This window comes from Mytilus edulis, chromosome 7 (genome assembly GCF_963676685.1).
Source record: "Mytilus edulis chromosome 7, xbMytEdul2.2, whole genome shotgun sequence".
In the NCBI taxonomy this organism is placed as follows: domain Eukaryota; kingdom Metazoa; phylum Mollusca; class Bivalvia; order Mytilida; family Mytilidae; genus Mytilus; species Mytilus edulis.
Genome location: NC_092350.1, coordinates 23,365,820 through 23,381,232, shown reverse-complemented (window position 1 = coordinate 23,381,232; position 15,413 = coordinate 23,365,820). Strand labels below are relative to the sequence as shown.

At 33.7% G+C, this 15,413-nt stretch overlaps 1 protein-coding gene across 2 annotated transcripts; it reads left to right on the top strand.

Moving 5' to 3' along the window:
• Window positions 1–238: 238 nt before the first annotated feature.
• Window positions 239–14,251, top strand: LOC139481071 (cerebellin-2-like). Of its 2 annotated transcripts, none has more exons than XR_011654554.1 (3): window positions 239–353; window positions 10,170–10,336; window positions 13,850–14,047. XR_011654554.1 is itself a non-coding variant. In XM_071264144.1 (3 exons), the coding sequence occupies exons 1-3, from the start codon at window positions 7,420–7,422 to the stop codon at window positions 14,248–14,250; spliced, it is 573 nt and encodes a 190-aa protein (XP_071120245.1). In that variant the 5' UTR covers window positions 7,369–7,419; the 3' UTR covers window position 14,251. The 2 variants fall into 2 exon arrangements, 1 of the variants encoding a protein (XP_071120245.1); XM_071264144.1 differs by lacking the exon at window positions 239–353 and adding an exon at window positions 7,369–7,424 and having other exon boundaries at window positions 13,850–14,251.
• Window positions 14,252–15,413: the final 1,162 nt, after the last annotated feature.

The following is a 15,413-nucleotide window of genomic DNA, read 5'->3' as shown; positions in this document are numbered from 1 at the left end:
ACTCATTGCCTTATGCATTTGAAAGGCCATTGATAGATATTAATCCAAAGTCTTTTGCCCTCCCAAACACAATCCATGATTCATCTACCCCTATGTCACGGAATAGCGAAACAGTAATGACAGCATTATCATTTACGACTGTTCGAATCATGACTCGTTTAAGTTCGTGTTTTACTGCATCAGACACATGCACCATGATTCTAGTGTCTGCCTCTAAATGTGAACTTGTTGCTTAACTGGAAATTCATCACGTGGTGGATAACAAATAATATCCTGAGCATTTGTTGCTATAGCTACCATACGCATTCAAGACTTCATCCACTCGTATTATAGTTTCAAGGTATTTTATGAAGGTAAGGACATAATAACCAATCAGCATACTCGTTAGGCCGCAATTCACAATCGGAGAGCTGATTTTCCACATTTACAAAGACTGTGTTATTGTTTTTCACATCCACAATGTAAAAGCTCCTGATAAGGCGAAGAGGCCTCACAAATAGTTGGCCAAAAGGGTTTCCATGGATCATATTTGTTCCTTCGCCATTCATATGCGTCTGGACTAATTAGCATAGGAACCTTTTCCAAGCTTGTTACTCATTCACACCTGCCATGGTATATTGCACGCTTTACATGCTGAAAAAGACTACACCGAGTCGTGGGAATAGCCTCAATAAGTCTTTCCTCATCCAAAAATACCTGTTTTCTTGCTTTGTTAACCCCATCTGATAAGATTTTTTTCTCGATCTTACAACAAAACCACGTATCGTTTTCAATGACATTAAATTTATCAAATCCAAATCTGATGATGTTGGCTGATTAATCGTCATTCTAAATGCTAAAGTCACATCTTCAAACGCCATCAATGTCACCAACGCAGTTCTTTTTCCAGCAAACGTGTTATCTGTTAATGCCTAGTGCATTTGAAAGGTCATGGATAGATATATATCTTAAGCTTTTTCCACTTCCACATGCAAACCAAAGTTTGTCTGCCCCTATGTCACGGAATAGCGAATCAGCAATGACATTGTATTGTTATAAACAAATAAAACTCGATTCTTTGCGTTGTGATGCTCGAAATCTATATCAAAGGAGCCCATACAAAGGTACAAAGTAACGTCATAAACATAAGACGTAAATACGGGAAACATAACGTTAACGTTTGCATAATATTCTCAACATACTGGGGGGCCGCAAAAGTATATCTTTGTATAAAATTCAAATATTTCTTTAAATGTCCATATCTGAAACGAAAAAATATGATTTAAAATATGATGGGCAATTACTGTCTCTAGAAATCACTATGATAAAATTAAAGATTAGCAGTCTCTATAACGATTTTCAAATCGGACACAAAATTAATGTCTAAGAATTTGTCCAAGTTTTAATGTTCTCCTTTGCATGCATAGATGCCTTTCGCATAGGCACTGTTCTTCTGGTATCTACTTCATTAGTCTCATCTGCTATATTTGGTGTGGTCCTCTTTGTTGATCTCTAGCGGATAAAGTTTGACGATCTGGGAAAAATGCTTTTTTCCACCGAGTTCGTGGTTTTTCGTCATAAACTTGCACAATATCTCCGACACGGATGTTGATTTTGTTGTCCCTTCTCTTTTCATGAAACTCTCTAATGTTATCAGTTCTCTTTTTGTAATAACATTTATTGGTAAGGTCTCGTGGTCATATTCATGAAATTCTACTGATGATTTTCGGTACATATTTTCATCTTCATGTTCTGTGTCGACTTCTCCTATAAGTGACTATATTTTAAACTCTTCCGGTTTAGGATTAGTCAAAATGTTGAACATTTCTACTAGTCCCGATTTACGATTCACATCTGGTGATGTCGGACCAGACAACAGGTAACCAAGTTTAGACTTAACAGCTGTCGGACCTATTTCTCTAATTACGGTATCCTCTACAAAATCCCAGTAAAAATCAGCTCCTATCAGTAAAGATATAGTAAAATTGTTGTCGTTTGTGATCGGGTGTGCTAATCTTAATCCTTTTAAATGTTTGCAATCTCGGGTATCATTTTCACTATAATTTGTGATAGGACTTGCTATAGTAGGAACTACTAAAACTTCAATGGGTATTTTCTCTCCTTCTATTGGCTCAACGTATATAATTGTTTTCGGTAAGTGTTGAACTTTAGTGTTTGTATTTCCAAATGTAGAAAGATTAATAATTTTTGTACCTACTGCCTTTATGTCTAGATTTGAAGCTAATTCCTCGGTAACGAAAGAACGCTGTGCTCCTTCATCGAACAATATATTCGTGTTCATTCCTTGATGTTCACTCCAAACGGGTGCTACGGCGGTTTTCAATAATATGCTAGAACGGGATTGTATCGTGGACGAATGAAAACTTGTGGCGGTGGCAATACTTCCATGGTTGACTATGGCGTTAATTGACGTATCATGCCTACTTACATTATCGATTATATCAAAGTATGATCTGTCGGTATTTTGGGTACATATACTAGTATGGTGATTCTGGTTACAGAATCGGCAACGAAATTGAGATCTACATTCATTTGCGCGGTGCGTTCCCAAGTAATTAAAGCATTATCTCTTGTGTTTGATAATTGTTATCCGGTGTTCATAATCTGGAACTTTTAAGCATTTTGCGGGGTCGTGCATATCGTTGCAATAAATACAAGGTTCATGGCGAATATTTGTGCTTTGGCGGTAATATAATCTATATTGTGTTCGCGGGTAATCTCTCGTATCGGCGCGTGTCAAAAATGACGCTATAGACGGTAAATATTCATTAACTTCATCGGTTTCAAATCTATCTTGTATTTGCGTGCAATCTCTATTATTGGCGATAGTCAAAAATGACGCTGTAGACAGTAAAGTGTCAATAAATACATCGGTGCGATTCACTCCGGCTTCTAAAATTGTGATTTCTGTCAATATCCCATGTCTTAATCCTTTTAATTCTCAATTGTCGGTTCCGTTTTCCCTGGCTAAGTTTTGTCTTACAGCTGACGGTAGCTTATTCAAGATGATTGGGATGAGCAGTGCCCCATACGAATCTCCCGATCTGCCTAACGATTCTAGGCCTCTTATATATGCTTCTTGTTTGTCGTAATAATTACAGAGGCTGATAAGGTTGTATTGTGTTGCGGGAAGGTCTAACAGGGCTTGCATGTAGGCATTCGTGATTTTGTGTGGTTGACCAAAACGTTCTTTTAACAATTTTATAGCTTCCGTATAATTATTATTTGTGAGCGGTAGTCCATCAATACATTGAGCGGCTTCATTACTAAGTTGTGATTTCAAATATGTGAATTTGTGTATGTCGGTAAGTGTGGGATTATAGTGTACAGATGATTGGAACGAGTCCCAAAAAGTTTGCCACATGAGTGTTTCTCCTGTAAATGTAGGTAAGGTGAGTTTCGGAAGTTGGTGATTTTGCGTAACGTTGGGCGGAACATGGTACATTTGTTGTTGAACAGAGCTATACGTATTTTCTACTGAACTATGCTGATTTGTATTTTCCGTTGATTGATTAATAAAGGCAACAGTAGTATACCGCTGTTCAAACTCATAAATCCATGGACAAAAAACAAAATCGGGGTAATAAACTAAAATTGACGGAAACGCATAAATATAAGAGGAGAACAACGACACAACACTACAATGTAACTAACACATACAGAAACGGACCAAGCATCAGACAAAATCCCACGAAAATAACAAATATAACATCAAAACCAAATACATGAATTTGGGATAGACAAGTACCGTGACACGTCTTATCGCAATGTCAATTTACACTCAAAAATAAGAGAAAACAAACGACGCAACGTTAAACTGTAATACACACAGAAACAAACCATAATATAACAATGGCCATATTCCTGACTTGGTACAGGACATTTTTAAAGGAAAAAAATGGTGGGTTAAACCTGGTTTTGTGGCATACAAAACCTCGCACTTTAATGGCAATGTTAAATATAACATAGAAATGACAACATGATTACTCAGATTAGGTAAGGTGGTAATATTTGAAGTTGGCGAATTTGAGTATTTTTTACGAATGTGTCTTATTTTTGTATTCAGAAAGAATTTATACTCATCTGTCTGAAGAATTTCATCCTCAACATCCTCACCCTTCGTTAAATTAAGTATTTCTTCATTCAAAGCACTAATAATCTTCTGTTTTTGCGAAAGTGTTTCTAATAGTTCTGTACTTCCTTCTATCTTCAAATCCTGCTCTACTTCCGTTTTTCTCAAAAGTCTTGTTACAGCACTTTTATGGCCTGCTCTCACCGCTTTCAGTTTACTTTCCATGGCGTCACGGCACCAAAATGTATTGTAATAAACGAATTAAACTCGATACTTTGCGTTGTGATACAGTTATGCTCAAAATCTATATCAAAGGAGCCCATACAAAGGTACAAAGTAACGTCATAAACATAAGACGTAAATACGGGAAACATAACGTTAACGTTTGCATAATATTCTCAACAGACATCAATATCGACTGTTCGAGTCATGACTCAGTTAAGTCTGTGTTTCACTGCATCGGACACATCTATCTTTATTCTAGTGTCATTCTCTTTTGTGTAAACATGGTGCTTTACTTGAAACATCATCAAGTGGTGGATAACACTGAACATCCTTAGCATTTGTTGCTACAACTACCTTTTCCTGAAAATTGTATTGAGCAAGCTGCTGTGAACGAAAACTAAAAAGTTCTTTCTTATTGTCGTCATCTCTCAGAAATCTTTGCCAACTTTGAGGATTTTTTTTACCCCGGATTCATCTGTGTATTCCCTTTCCCCTAAATGTAGCTCTTGTTTCTTGTAGCAGCTTTCAAACTACCAGTATTGCCTATGTTCGCATCCGAGACTTCATCCACTGTTGTTACAGTTTCAAGGTGTTTCCTAACGAGTATGATGATTGGGTAATATGTCCTTACCTTAATAAAATACATTGAAACTGTAACAAGAGTGGATGAAGTCTTTGATGAGTATGGTAGTTATCTTATCCACCACGTGATGTATTTCAAGTGTACCACCATGTTCACATTAAGAGACAGACACTAAAATAGTAGTGCATGTGCCTGATGCAGTGAAACACGAACTTAAACGCATCATGATTAACAGTCGTTACTGATGATGCTGTCAATACCATTTCGCTATTGCGTGACATAGGGGCAAACGAACTATGGATTGTGTTTGGGTAGGCAAAAATCTTTGGATTAATATTTATCCATGGCCTTTTAAATGCACTATAGGCAATGCGTGACCACACACACTTATTGTGACCCATACCTTTACCGGTTGTGTTACGGTTCTCTCTTTGCTTGAAAAGGAAAAAAGACTGCGTGGAAGTCATTGATGGCATTTGAAGATGTGACTTTAAAAGACAAAAGAATGATGATTGATCAGCCTAAATCACCGGGGTTTTACTGTAAGATCGCACAAACTTACCAGATGAAGCTTACATGATTAACGAAGCAAGAAAATAACTATATGCACAAAAGGGAAGGCTAATTATAATTGAGGCTATTCCCTCAACTTGGTCTAGTCTTTTCAAGCATGTAAAACGTGCAATATACTAATGCAGGTGTTTAGGGGACGAGCTTGGGATTGGCTTTTATGCTACCCAGTCCAGGCACTAATGGATAGAGAAGGGACAAAGAGGATCCCTTTGAAAAACACTATTGCTGAGGCCTCATCATTTTAACAGAAGCTTGTACATTGTGGATGTAAGAAAGGATGCGGCGGTCATTGTTAACTTAATGTGGAAAATCGGGTCTCCCGTGCACTGCCTTGTGTGCATGTGGTGGTAACTGTGAATAAACATGTATTCTTGGCCAAATAGTAGTAATTTTATAATATTTTAGTACTTTAGTGATTTTATTTTGTTTTAATCAATCTATCCAAAACTCTACATCGAAGAAATAGATTGAGGACTCATCTTTGAAATATACGTCATATTTTTACCGGAAGTGTCAACTTTATATTTAAACATTTACAACATGATAGAATTAGTGGTTTTGGGGATAACTTAAAGTCAAAAGTCTAATGACCAGCACAAAAAAAATCTTTTTCTTTACATTTTAATAAAAAGTTGAATATTCGAATAATAAAATGATATTTCTATGTCCACCATTTTGGATGTTACCGGAAGTAAGGGTTTTTAAGACATATGTCTTATACATTGTATCCATCAGAAGCACCAAAGAAAGGTTCCTGCACAATGTAATGATAGTAGCAATACGTTAAAACACATTTCAATTACCCTCCCTGAAAAATAAGCTCATTTAAGTACAATGTCCGCCATGTTGGATTTTAACAGGAATTAGGGTTTTTGAAGACATCTAATCTATATAATATATCCAAAAGTAGTGCATAACAAAGGTGTGTACCAAATATTATGCTAGTAGCATGATAATAACACCTTTTCACATAATAGCCTTCGATATTAGGCTGATTCAAGTATGATGTCCGCCATTTTGGATTTTACCAGAAGTGAGACATTTATTTCAAATGCCTCTCTATCTGAAATAAAAGAGTAATAGTTCAGGAAGGTCTATGCCAAATTTCATGCTAGTAGCAGGATGTGCACAATTCGTCTGAAATATGCTTGTAGCCGCCGGACTAACAATGTACAGGGCTTCCAACAAAATATTTGAGCCCGCGGGACATTTATGTCTTACCTGATTTTGATCGCGTAAGGTGGAACCTTACACAACAGGGAAATAACTCTGTAAAATCAGCTAAATGCTTTAATCACGTTGTATTGTTAAAGAAATACTCAGCTTTTCAATGATCAAAATTAGTGTTTGTCAAACTGCTTAATATCCAACCATTTGTTTCCGAGAAAGCATTTGGTTCAAGTTTTTTTTTATTCTTTTGTATTTTTTTTCAAAGGGTCAAAGTAAATATTTTGTCAAAATTTTGTGAAAATCAATCGAGCCAAATTAATTTTAGTCAAGGTGTTGGGTACCACCTTAAGACTAAGTACCAAATGTAAATTATGGTAATCAGTTGGCCATCATATAACCAATGATTGACATTAAAAACGATATTAAACTTTACTTTGATATAAATTTGATGTTCTGACGTAAACTGTTAAATTGGCAATGCAAAATATGCCTTTTCTGCTGTGTAATTTTAACTATAACGTTTCAAAAAAACGTACTAGAATATTCTTAAGAATTTTGCCATATCAAGGACTTGGTATTCAATGAAGACCAATGTCATTTTGTAAACGAAATATAAAGTGTAGAAATTGTTGTTTCCAAGAAACTTTACAAAGGATTGAATATCGTTAATGACATTTTTACATGTTTGAATTCGAAGATCATATTACCTGTTGACATTATAAAGTTACTCATTAATATAACAAGTCAAACAGACTTTCAGAAACAGTTCTAAATACCTAAGAACCTGACAGAAACTATGAGGTAAGAACACTTTCATATACTGTGAGACAATTTCAAAACAAAAGCTTAAAACAAATTATTATTTCAGATACAAATTAATAGGCAATGATACATAAATAGGATAGAAATATTTAGTAGGTTTTAAAAAGAAGGAGAAAATCTCGTTCACAAGTGAAAATCAGCAGCACCAAGTGAGCCATAAGGTAAACCAAATAAAAAAATTGAAAACTAATAGTTTGCGGCATATTTGATAAAGCCCTGTCAAAATGGTACTAGGGATAAACATTGGCTCCTTATCATTAAACCTCAGCGGCATCGAACGTCACCAATGTGTGCTTATCTCTATTTAATCGATGTTTGATATAAATGTTATTTCTGTCTTGTATCTTATTTGTGAGCATATATTCATATATCAATTCTAATGTTCTAGACATTTCTTTCGGGTTCATTAGCTTTTAAAGCCGTGCTTATGTCATTTTTTAGTTATTGGTTTAAGTACATCAACTATATTTGGTCTCTAAAATAAATGATAGGTACATTAAACAACATAGGAAGATGCGGCATCATTGCCAAATGAATGAATCAACTATCCATGGACCAAAGAACGGAGATTTGAGGAATTACAGGTCACCATATGGTCTTCAACAATTAGCAAATTCCTTACAGTTAAGTATGCAAAGGGTTGACAATTCAAAGAGGAAAGAATAGCTGACCATGATGATACACTTAACAATCCTTAATCTTTAGACTGTGGTGTAACAACATAACATGAGAAATAAACCCTGTAGAAATTATTTGGAAAGGGATTGAATCATAAGAGCATTTCTTACTTTATAAAAAAAAATAACAAAAAGACACAAAGTACCGACCTTAGAGTACTCGCAGATATTGAAATCTAGTTTAAAACTTTATTTCAACTAATGAACGATGTATGTTTTCCAAGATTACAATGTCAATCAGTACACCTCAAATGGATTTATTGTAAAACGTTATATCCAGTCAACAAAAAGCACACAATCGTGATAACATGCAATGCTAATGTATTGATAGTCACATGAACTTGACTAAATTTTCATGTTGATGAAGGAAGGATTACTTTTTTAAATGCATATGTCGGTATCTTAGTTGATACATAATGCAGTTGAACTATTGGTATTTTTTCTAAACAGACGTAAGTCTCACTTTTATTGTATTCACTGTCCCAAGTCAGGAGCCTCTGGCCTTTGTTAGTCTTGTTCTATTTTAATTTTAGTTTCTTGTGTACAATTTGGATATTAGTATGGCGTTCATTATCACTGAACTAGTATATATTTGTTTAGGGGCCAGTTGAAGGACGCCTCCGGGTGCGGGAATTTCTCGCTACATTGAAGACCTGTTGGTGACCTTCTGCTGTTGTTTTTTTCTATGGTCGGGTTGTTGTCTCTTTGGCACATTCCCCATTTCCATTCTCAAGTTTACTTAACCAGTAATCCTTCGAATATTATTTTGTTGCAATGAGCACCTTTTCTAAGGAGTTTTAAACAGATGCTTTATAAACTTGTCTCAAATAATCGTTTGTCGAAAAAAAAATTATTGCATGGAGTTTTAAGAATAAATACAAGATGACCTAGTGACTTGGTCTCATCACCAAAAGTTATCAGATTTCATGACTAATCAGGCATATATGTGAAGACTGGAAGAAGATATTATGTTTTCAAGACACAACGGTCCTACTAAAAAGCGCCCGGGAAAAGAAATAGCGCCCGGGGAAAAGAAAAAGCGCCCGGGGAAGGAAAATTAGCGCCCGGGAGAATAAAATAATAATATTTTATAACAATATTTTTTTTCCTTAAAAAAAAAATTGCTTGTTTTGTCCTTAATATTAACAATGATTAATGGGAATATGTACGATGCTACATCGAAAGTGTTGTTTATATCTTTTTATAAAACTAAAACTTTGACTGTTTTAATGTCTATGCTTATCAGGGATTTAATGCTTAGTTTTGAATTAAACCAAACTCCTGCTTTTTACCCCCTTCATTTAACTACTGCATGTACATGTATAGTACTGCTTTATTTGCTGATTTATTATGTGTAACTCTTTTAATTTTGATTAGATAAATATTTATCTGTGAAATTTAAGTTGTTTAATAAAAAATTACATTTTTCATTTTACAAAAATTTTGTTTTTGAAAAACATGTCTTTTGAAGTTTTACATTTTATAAATATTCCGCATAAAGTGTGATCTATTATTATCTGTCTTTCGAAATAGTATTCATATATTATTGTTATAGAAATCGAAACATTCATACTTGTTTTTGTGCTTTATTATAAATGTCTATTTTCTGAATTTGCAAATTACTTGTCTAAAATTTAAAAAAAAAATCAATGTACATAACTTATTTCATCGACACAAAGTTGTCTCATGCCAATAAAATATCTATATATTTTCCCCGGGCGCTATTTGTTCTTCCCCGGGCGCTATTTGTTCTTCCCCGGGCGCTTTTTCTTTTCCCCGGGCGCTTTTTCTTCACCCGGGCGCTCCCGGGCGCATTTTAGTAGGACCCAGACACAATGATTTACTGATTACTATTCATCTTAATAGATCTTAATAGTATTTTTACCACAGATCATTGATTGAATCGCCTTGTCAGTTTGAGGTGTTTAGTTTAACCTTACTACCGCATTGATATAGTTATAATCATTTAAGTAGTCGATACCTACTTTGTCAACATGTATATGTAATATTTCATGAAGTGCATGTATAGTAATATTATTTTTTCCAGTCTGCTTACAGTAATTGCTCTTTACGTTCTCGGCTTCATACTCCTTTCATCAGTCAATGCTCACAAAGCTTGTTCTAAAAATGCCAACTTGTGGAAGAGCATTCAATACCAGCTTAAGTTAGTAGAGACTACAGAAGGGCGATGTGATTGTGATACTAACGAACTGCGTAAGTAAACAAAATTAGTAAACTTATAAGTACTACTCTAAATCATTTGATTGAATCGAGTCCATGCGTGTTATTTGTTTAATGTTTAATATTTTTTTCGTATTTTCAAATTCGCAAACATGAAAAAAGCATGTGGTCATATGAAGTTAAGGGAATTTAATCCATCCGATTGTCGGAATTCTACGGACTATTTATTTTAAAACAAATGCAAATAGATCGCCTGTAGCTTATATGCCACTATGACGTCATTTTACTAAATAAATTTCAGCAGAATTGTCCGACTTTTAGGTTCATGTTGAAATTAACTAATTAAGAATGGTCTGGATAAGGGTCCTTCATTTCTGCATTCTTTATCTTTGTTTAGTCCATTTGTTCTATTCCTTATACTTTTCATCCATTATTCCAGAATAATTTAATTTTGAATGTAAAGAGTCTTCTGATTGTCAAACATTGGTTTGTTTATCAGCGCATAGACCAAAATTTGTCATGGGAAAGTGACGTCATCAAGTTTTTTTCATGGTTTACTCCGGTCTAAAATTGAAGTTAGAATTATATTATAAGAAATGACTAAGATATTTTCCATCTATTCGAAATAACATAAAAAATGTGATGCACACTTTAAAATAACCAGCTACGCGGGTTATTCAGTGTGCACAACATTGTTGATGTTATTTTTTCATGGACAGAAAATATATTACAGCCATTCCTTAATTAAAAAAGGATATCTATTTTATAGTTTGCAAGAATGTAGTTTTATTGCAATCTCACATGGTACACTTATTACTATCATCAAAACATACATGATAATATCTGAGCTTTCGAAGAAATTTCTCTTTTAAATTGAACCAGGTGCTCCACAGGGCGCAGCTTTATACGACCGCAGAGGTCGAACTCTGAACAGTTGGGGCAAGTATGGACAAAACATTCAAGCGTGATACAGCTCTGAATTTGGATTGTGATCAAATTTTTGACATAACATTTTTTTTTTACACAAAACAAATGTCAAGATTTTACAAATCAATTAAAGATTTCTTCTTCAAACTTTCTAAATTTAAAATTAAATAATTGACACAGCATAGGTTTCTGACACAGAATGAATGTGGTCTAATGAACTTAAAAGTATTTTTTTGCGTTTGAGCAATTCACTATGCTGTTGAATATTAATCCTCTCAAAAAAATGTTTGAAGAAATTTTCTTTTTATTTATGAAATCTGAAATGAGAAAAATTTAACCCCCCCTTTTTTTCACATCCCCGTTTCCCTTTTTCCAAAACTGATATCAATTCAAATTTCTAATGGAGTTTGCAACAATAACTACTCTTTTAAATACATCATAAAATATTAAAATGTAAAATAAAGTGCTTGTTATCACTGAATGGTAAAGATTGGTTGGTAGTAAAAGTGAATATACATTGTTTATTGTATAAAACAATAAAAAAAACTTCATCAGCAACATTTTATATTGGCAAATTTCCAATGAAGTTATTTACATAAAGTTATTGGCAAATAAAAATAGAAAATGACATCATAGTCATGTCTGGCAAATGTCCAACATACATTATCTAAAAACATTTTAGATAAAATAAGGAAAAAAAGCTTCATCAGCAACATTTTATATTGGCAAATTTCCAATGAAGTTATTTACATAAAGTTATTGGCAAATAAAAATAGAAAATGACATCATAGTCATGTCTGGCAAATTTCCAACATATATTATCAACTACTATTCTATACAAAGAAAGATAACTCCAATTGAAAATTAATTGCTATTGCACAATATTGTGCAATTAGATATTTCTTGCTATTGTGCAATACTGTGCAATTGAAAATTTCTTGCTATTGCACAATACTTGATATGGAATCCTGATTTTGGACCAACATATTTAGATAAAGCATATCAAATAAGCCCAAGAATTTAGTTTAATTTTGGACCCTTTGGACCTTAATGTAGACCAATTTGAAAACTGGACCAAAATAAGAATCTACATACACAGTTAGATTTGGCATATCAAAGAACCCATTTATTCAATTTTTGATGAAATCAAACAAAGTTTAATTTTGGACCCCCATTTTGACCAACTTGAAAACTAGGCCAATAATTAAAAATCTTAGTACATTTTTAAATTCAGCATATCAAAGAACCCCAAGGATTCAATTTTTGTTAAAATCAAACTAAGTTTAATTTTGGACCCTTTGGACCTTAATGTAGACCAATTTGAAAACGGGACCAAAAATTAAGAATCTACATACATAGTTAGATTCGGCATATCAAAGAACCCCAATTATTCAATTTTTGATGAAATCACACAAAGTTCAAATTTGGACTCTTTGGGCCCCGTATTCCTAAACTGTTAGGACCAAAACTCCCAAAATCAAACCCAAACCTTCCTTTTATGGTCATAAACCTTGTGTTTAAATTTCATAGATTTCTATTTACTTATACTAAAGTTATGGTGCAAAAACCAAAAATAATGCTTATTTGGGCCCCTTTTTGGCCCCTCATTCATAAACTGTTGCGACCTCAACTCCAAAAATCCATGCCAACCTTCCTTTTGTGGTCATGAACCTTGTGTTAAAATTTCATTGATTTCTATTTACTTATACTAAAGTTATTGTGCGAAAACCAAGAATAATGCTTATTTGGGCCCTTTTTTGGCCCTTAATTCCTAAACTGTTGGAACCAAAACTCCCAAAATCAATCCCAACCTTCCTTTTGTGGTCATAAACCTTGTGTCAAAATTTCATAGATTTCTATTCACTTAAATTAAAGTTATAGTGCGAAAACCAAGAAAATGCTTATTTGGGCCCTTTTTGGCCCCTAATTCCTAAAATGTTGGGACCAAAACTCCAAAAATCAATCCCAACCTTCCTTTTGTGGTCATAAACCTTGTGTTAAAATTTCATTGATTTCTATTCACTTTTACTAAAGTTAGAGTGCGAAAACTAAAAGTATTCGGACGACGACGACGACGTATGGCTATCAGAACGAAGTACCGGGAACCAGGATAGATAAGTTATTACACAAATGCCCTGTTCTTCGCATAAATGTGTTATTTATTTCATTTATAATCCTATGTTAGGCTCCTCCATTGACATTCTATAGAAATAACTGTATACACTCAACCTTACTACTCAGTATATTGTATTCATGCAGCAAGCTCTGTTTGCTTCTATTCTAAATAAAAAAAACTAAACATCTTTCCTGCAAAATGTGTGCCACCATTTGTGGCTCTATTTAATTTCTACTTTCATATTTATTTGCAACAACTATAATGAAAAGCGAAGATGGGAACCAAAAATTGGCGATGTGATTTGTAATAATATGTCCTAGCTATAGTTTACAAATAAAAAGTGAGTACACGACAACAGATCTGTTTCAAGATTTCAAATGATCATCATTTAAGGAATACAGGAAAAATGTATATCTTATCCCGAGTATCAAAGTAATCTGACATGTTCTCAGTTTCCTATTACACATTTTGTATAATATATGATCAACTTTTGATCTTTTCAGATGGTCATAAAATGGTTGGATTTCTGGCTAAATCTTCAAAAGATCAAACTAATGTCAAAAGTGGATCAACAGTGATATTTGATAAGGTAGTTATCAACACAGGTTCTGGATACGATGCTTCCACTGGACAGTTTGTTGCACCTTACGAAGGTCTATATTATTTTTCCTGGACAACTCTCACCTACTATTCAAAGTATTTCGTAACACAGTTAATGCATAATGGTAACATTATTGCTGGCAACTATCCTGATGGTAGAGGATTATCCTCAGGGAAGGTGTCTGCGACCCAAAGTGTCTTGCTGCATCTTGCAGCTAAAGACAAGGTCCGCATCAGAACTTATGAAACAGGACAGCATATGTATGGTGGAAAATGGTGTACCTTCAGTGGTTTCAAAATTTAAGTTTTTAAAATTTTGAACAAATAAACATATTCAATACATTATGTTATTTTCTCTTATAAATCCATATGCATTATTATATTTAGTATTAATCTATGTTGACACCCTAAGCAATACTCCCTGGTCTACATAGTAAATTCAAATTTGAATTCATTTATAGATCATATCATTTTGTATAAAGACAACAAGCAACACTTTCTACGTTACAAAGAAACTCAATAATCTCAATTTTAGTCTCCCTTACTACATGACTTGTGAGCAATCTAATCTGTGAAGTTTCAATGGTCGAAAACTGTAGGAGTTGACAGTTGATCAATCTGATTAACATACAATTATTAAGCTACACTTTAGTAACAGTGTTCTGACATCAGAAAAATTCTTTAAACAGAAATTAAAATGTACAAAAGTATTTTAAGGATGATTGTAAGTAAGAATGAAGAGGTTCCATATTTCAATCAGATTGCTATTACACAAAACCAGTCCATCTTTATGCAGCTAACTGAAAGTTTTTTAGTTGCCATGTTCTGAAAAATTGGGAAAAAATCATTGACCAATTCCATATTATTAGGTGCATAACTTCAAAATGTATGAAATCTTTGTGTGAAGTTTAAGAATCTTGGTTATAATATGAAGGTGGAGTTTATAACACAAATTAGGCATGCAGTTTTTCCTATATCTGCCAGTCATCACCATACTGTAAGCTGTGTTTGGACTTTGTCCAACCAGACCCAAAATATAAAATAAAAAGAAAAGCTTTATATTATTTCCTAATTTTTATTTTAAAGTTAAACTTTTTGTTACATGCATATGACAATGATATACAAGACCTTCTCTTAAATAAAACATGAACATAGTGTAACAATTAAACATTCTGAATCATATAACTGACTTGTGAAAAGGCAGCAATATCACCTTGCGACAAACAATTTTAGTTAAAAATATGCATCACATTACAGTATAATATGGTAATGACGAAACATACAAAATAATCAGTCATGACAATTCTGTCTATTAAGATGTAGATTTCTATTTGAAATTCCAATATTATGACATTGAAATATTTAGGGGCTCATCATGACAGGGCCGTAACTACATTGAGGCAAATGAGGCAAATGCCTCATGTTTTAAATTAAAAAAAAAAAAAAAGGCTAAACCAAAAGATTGTC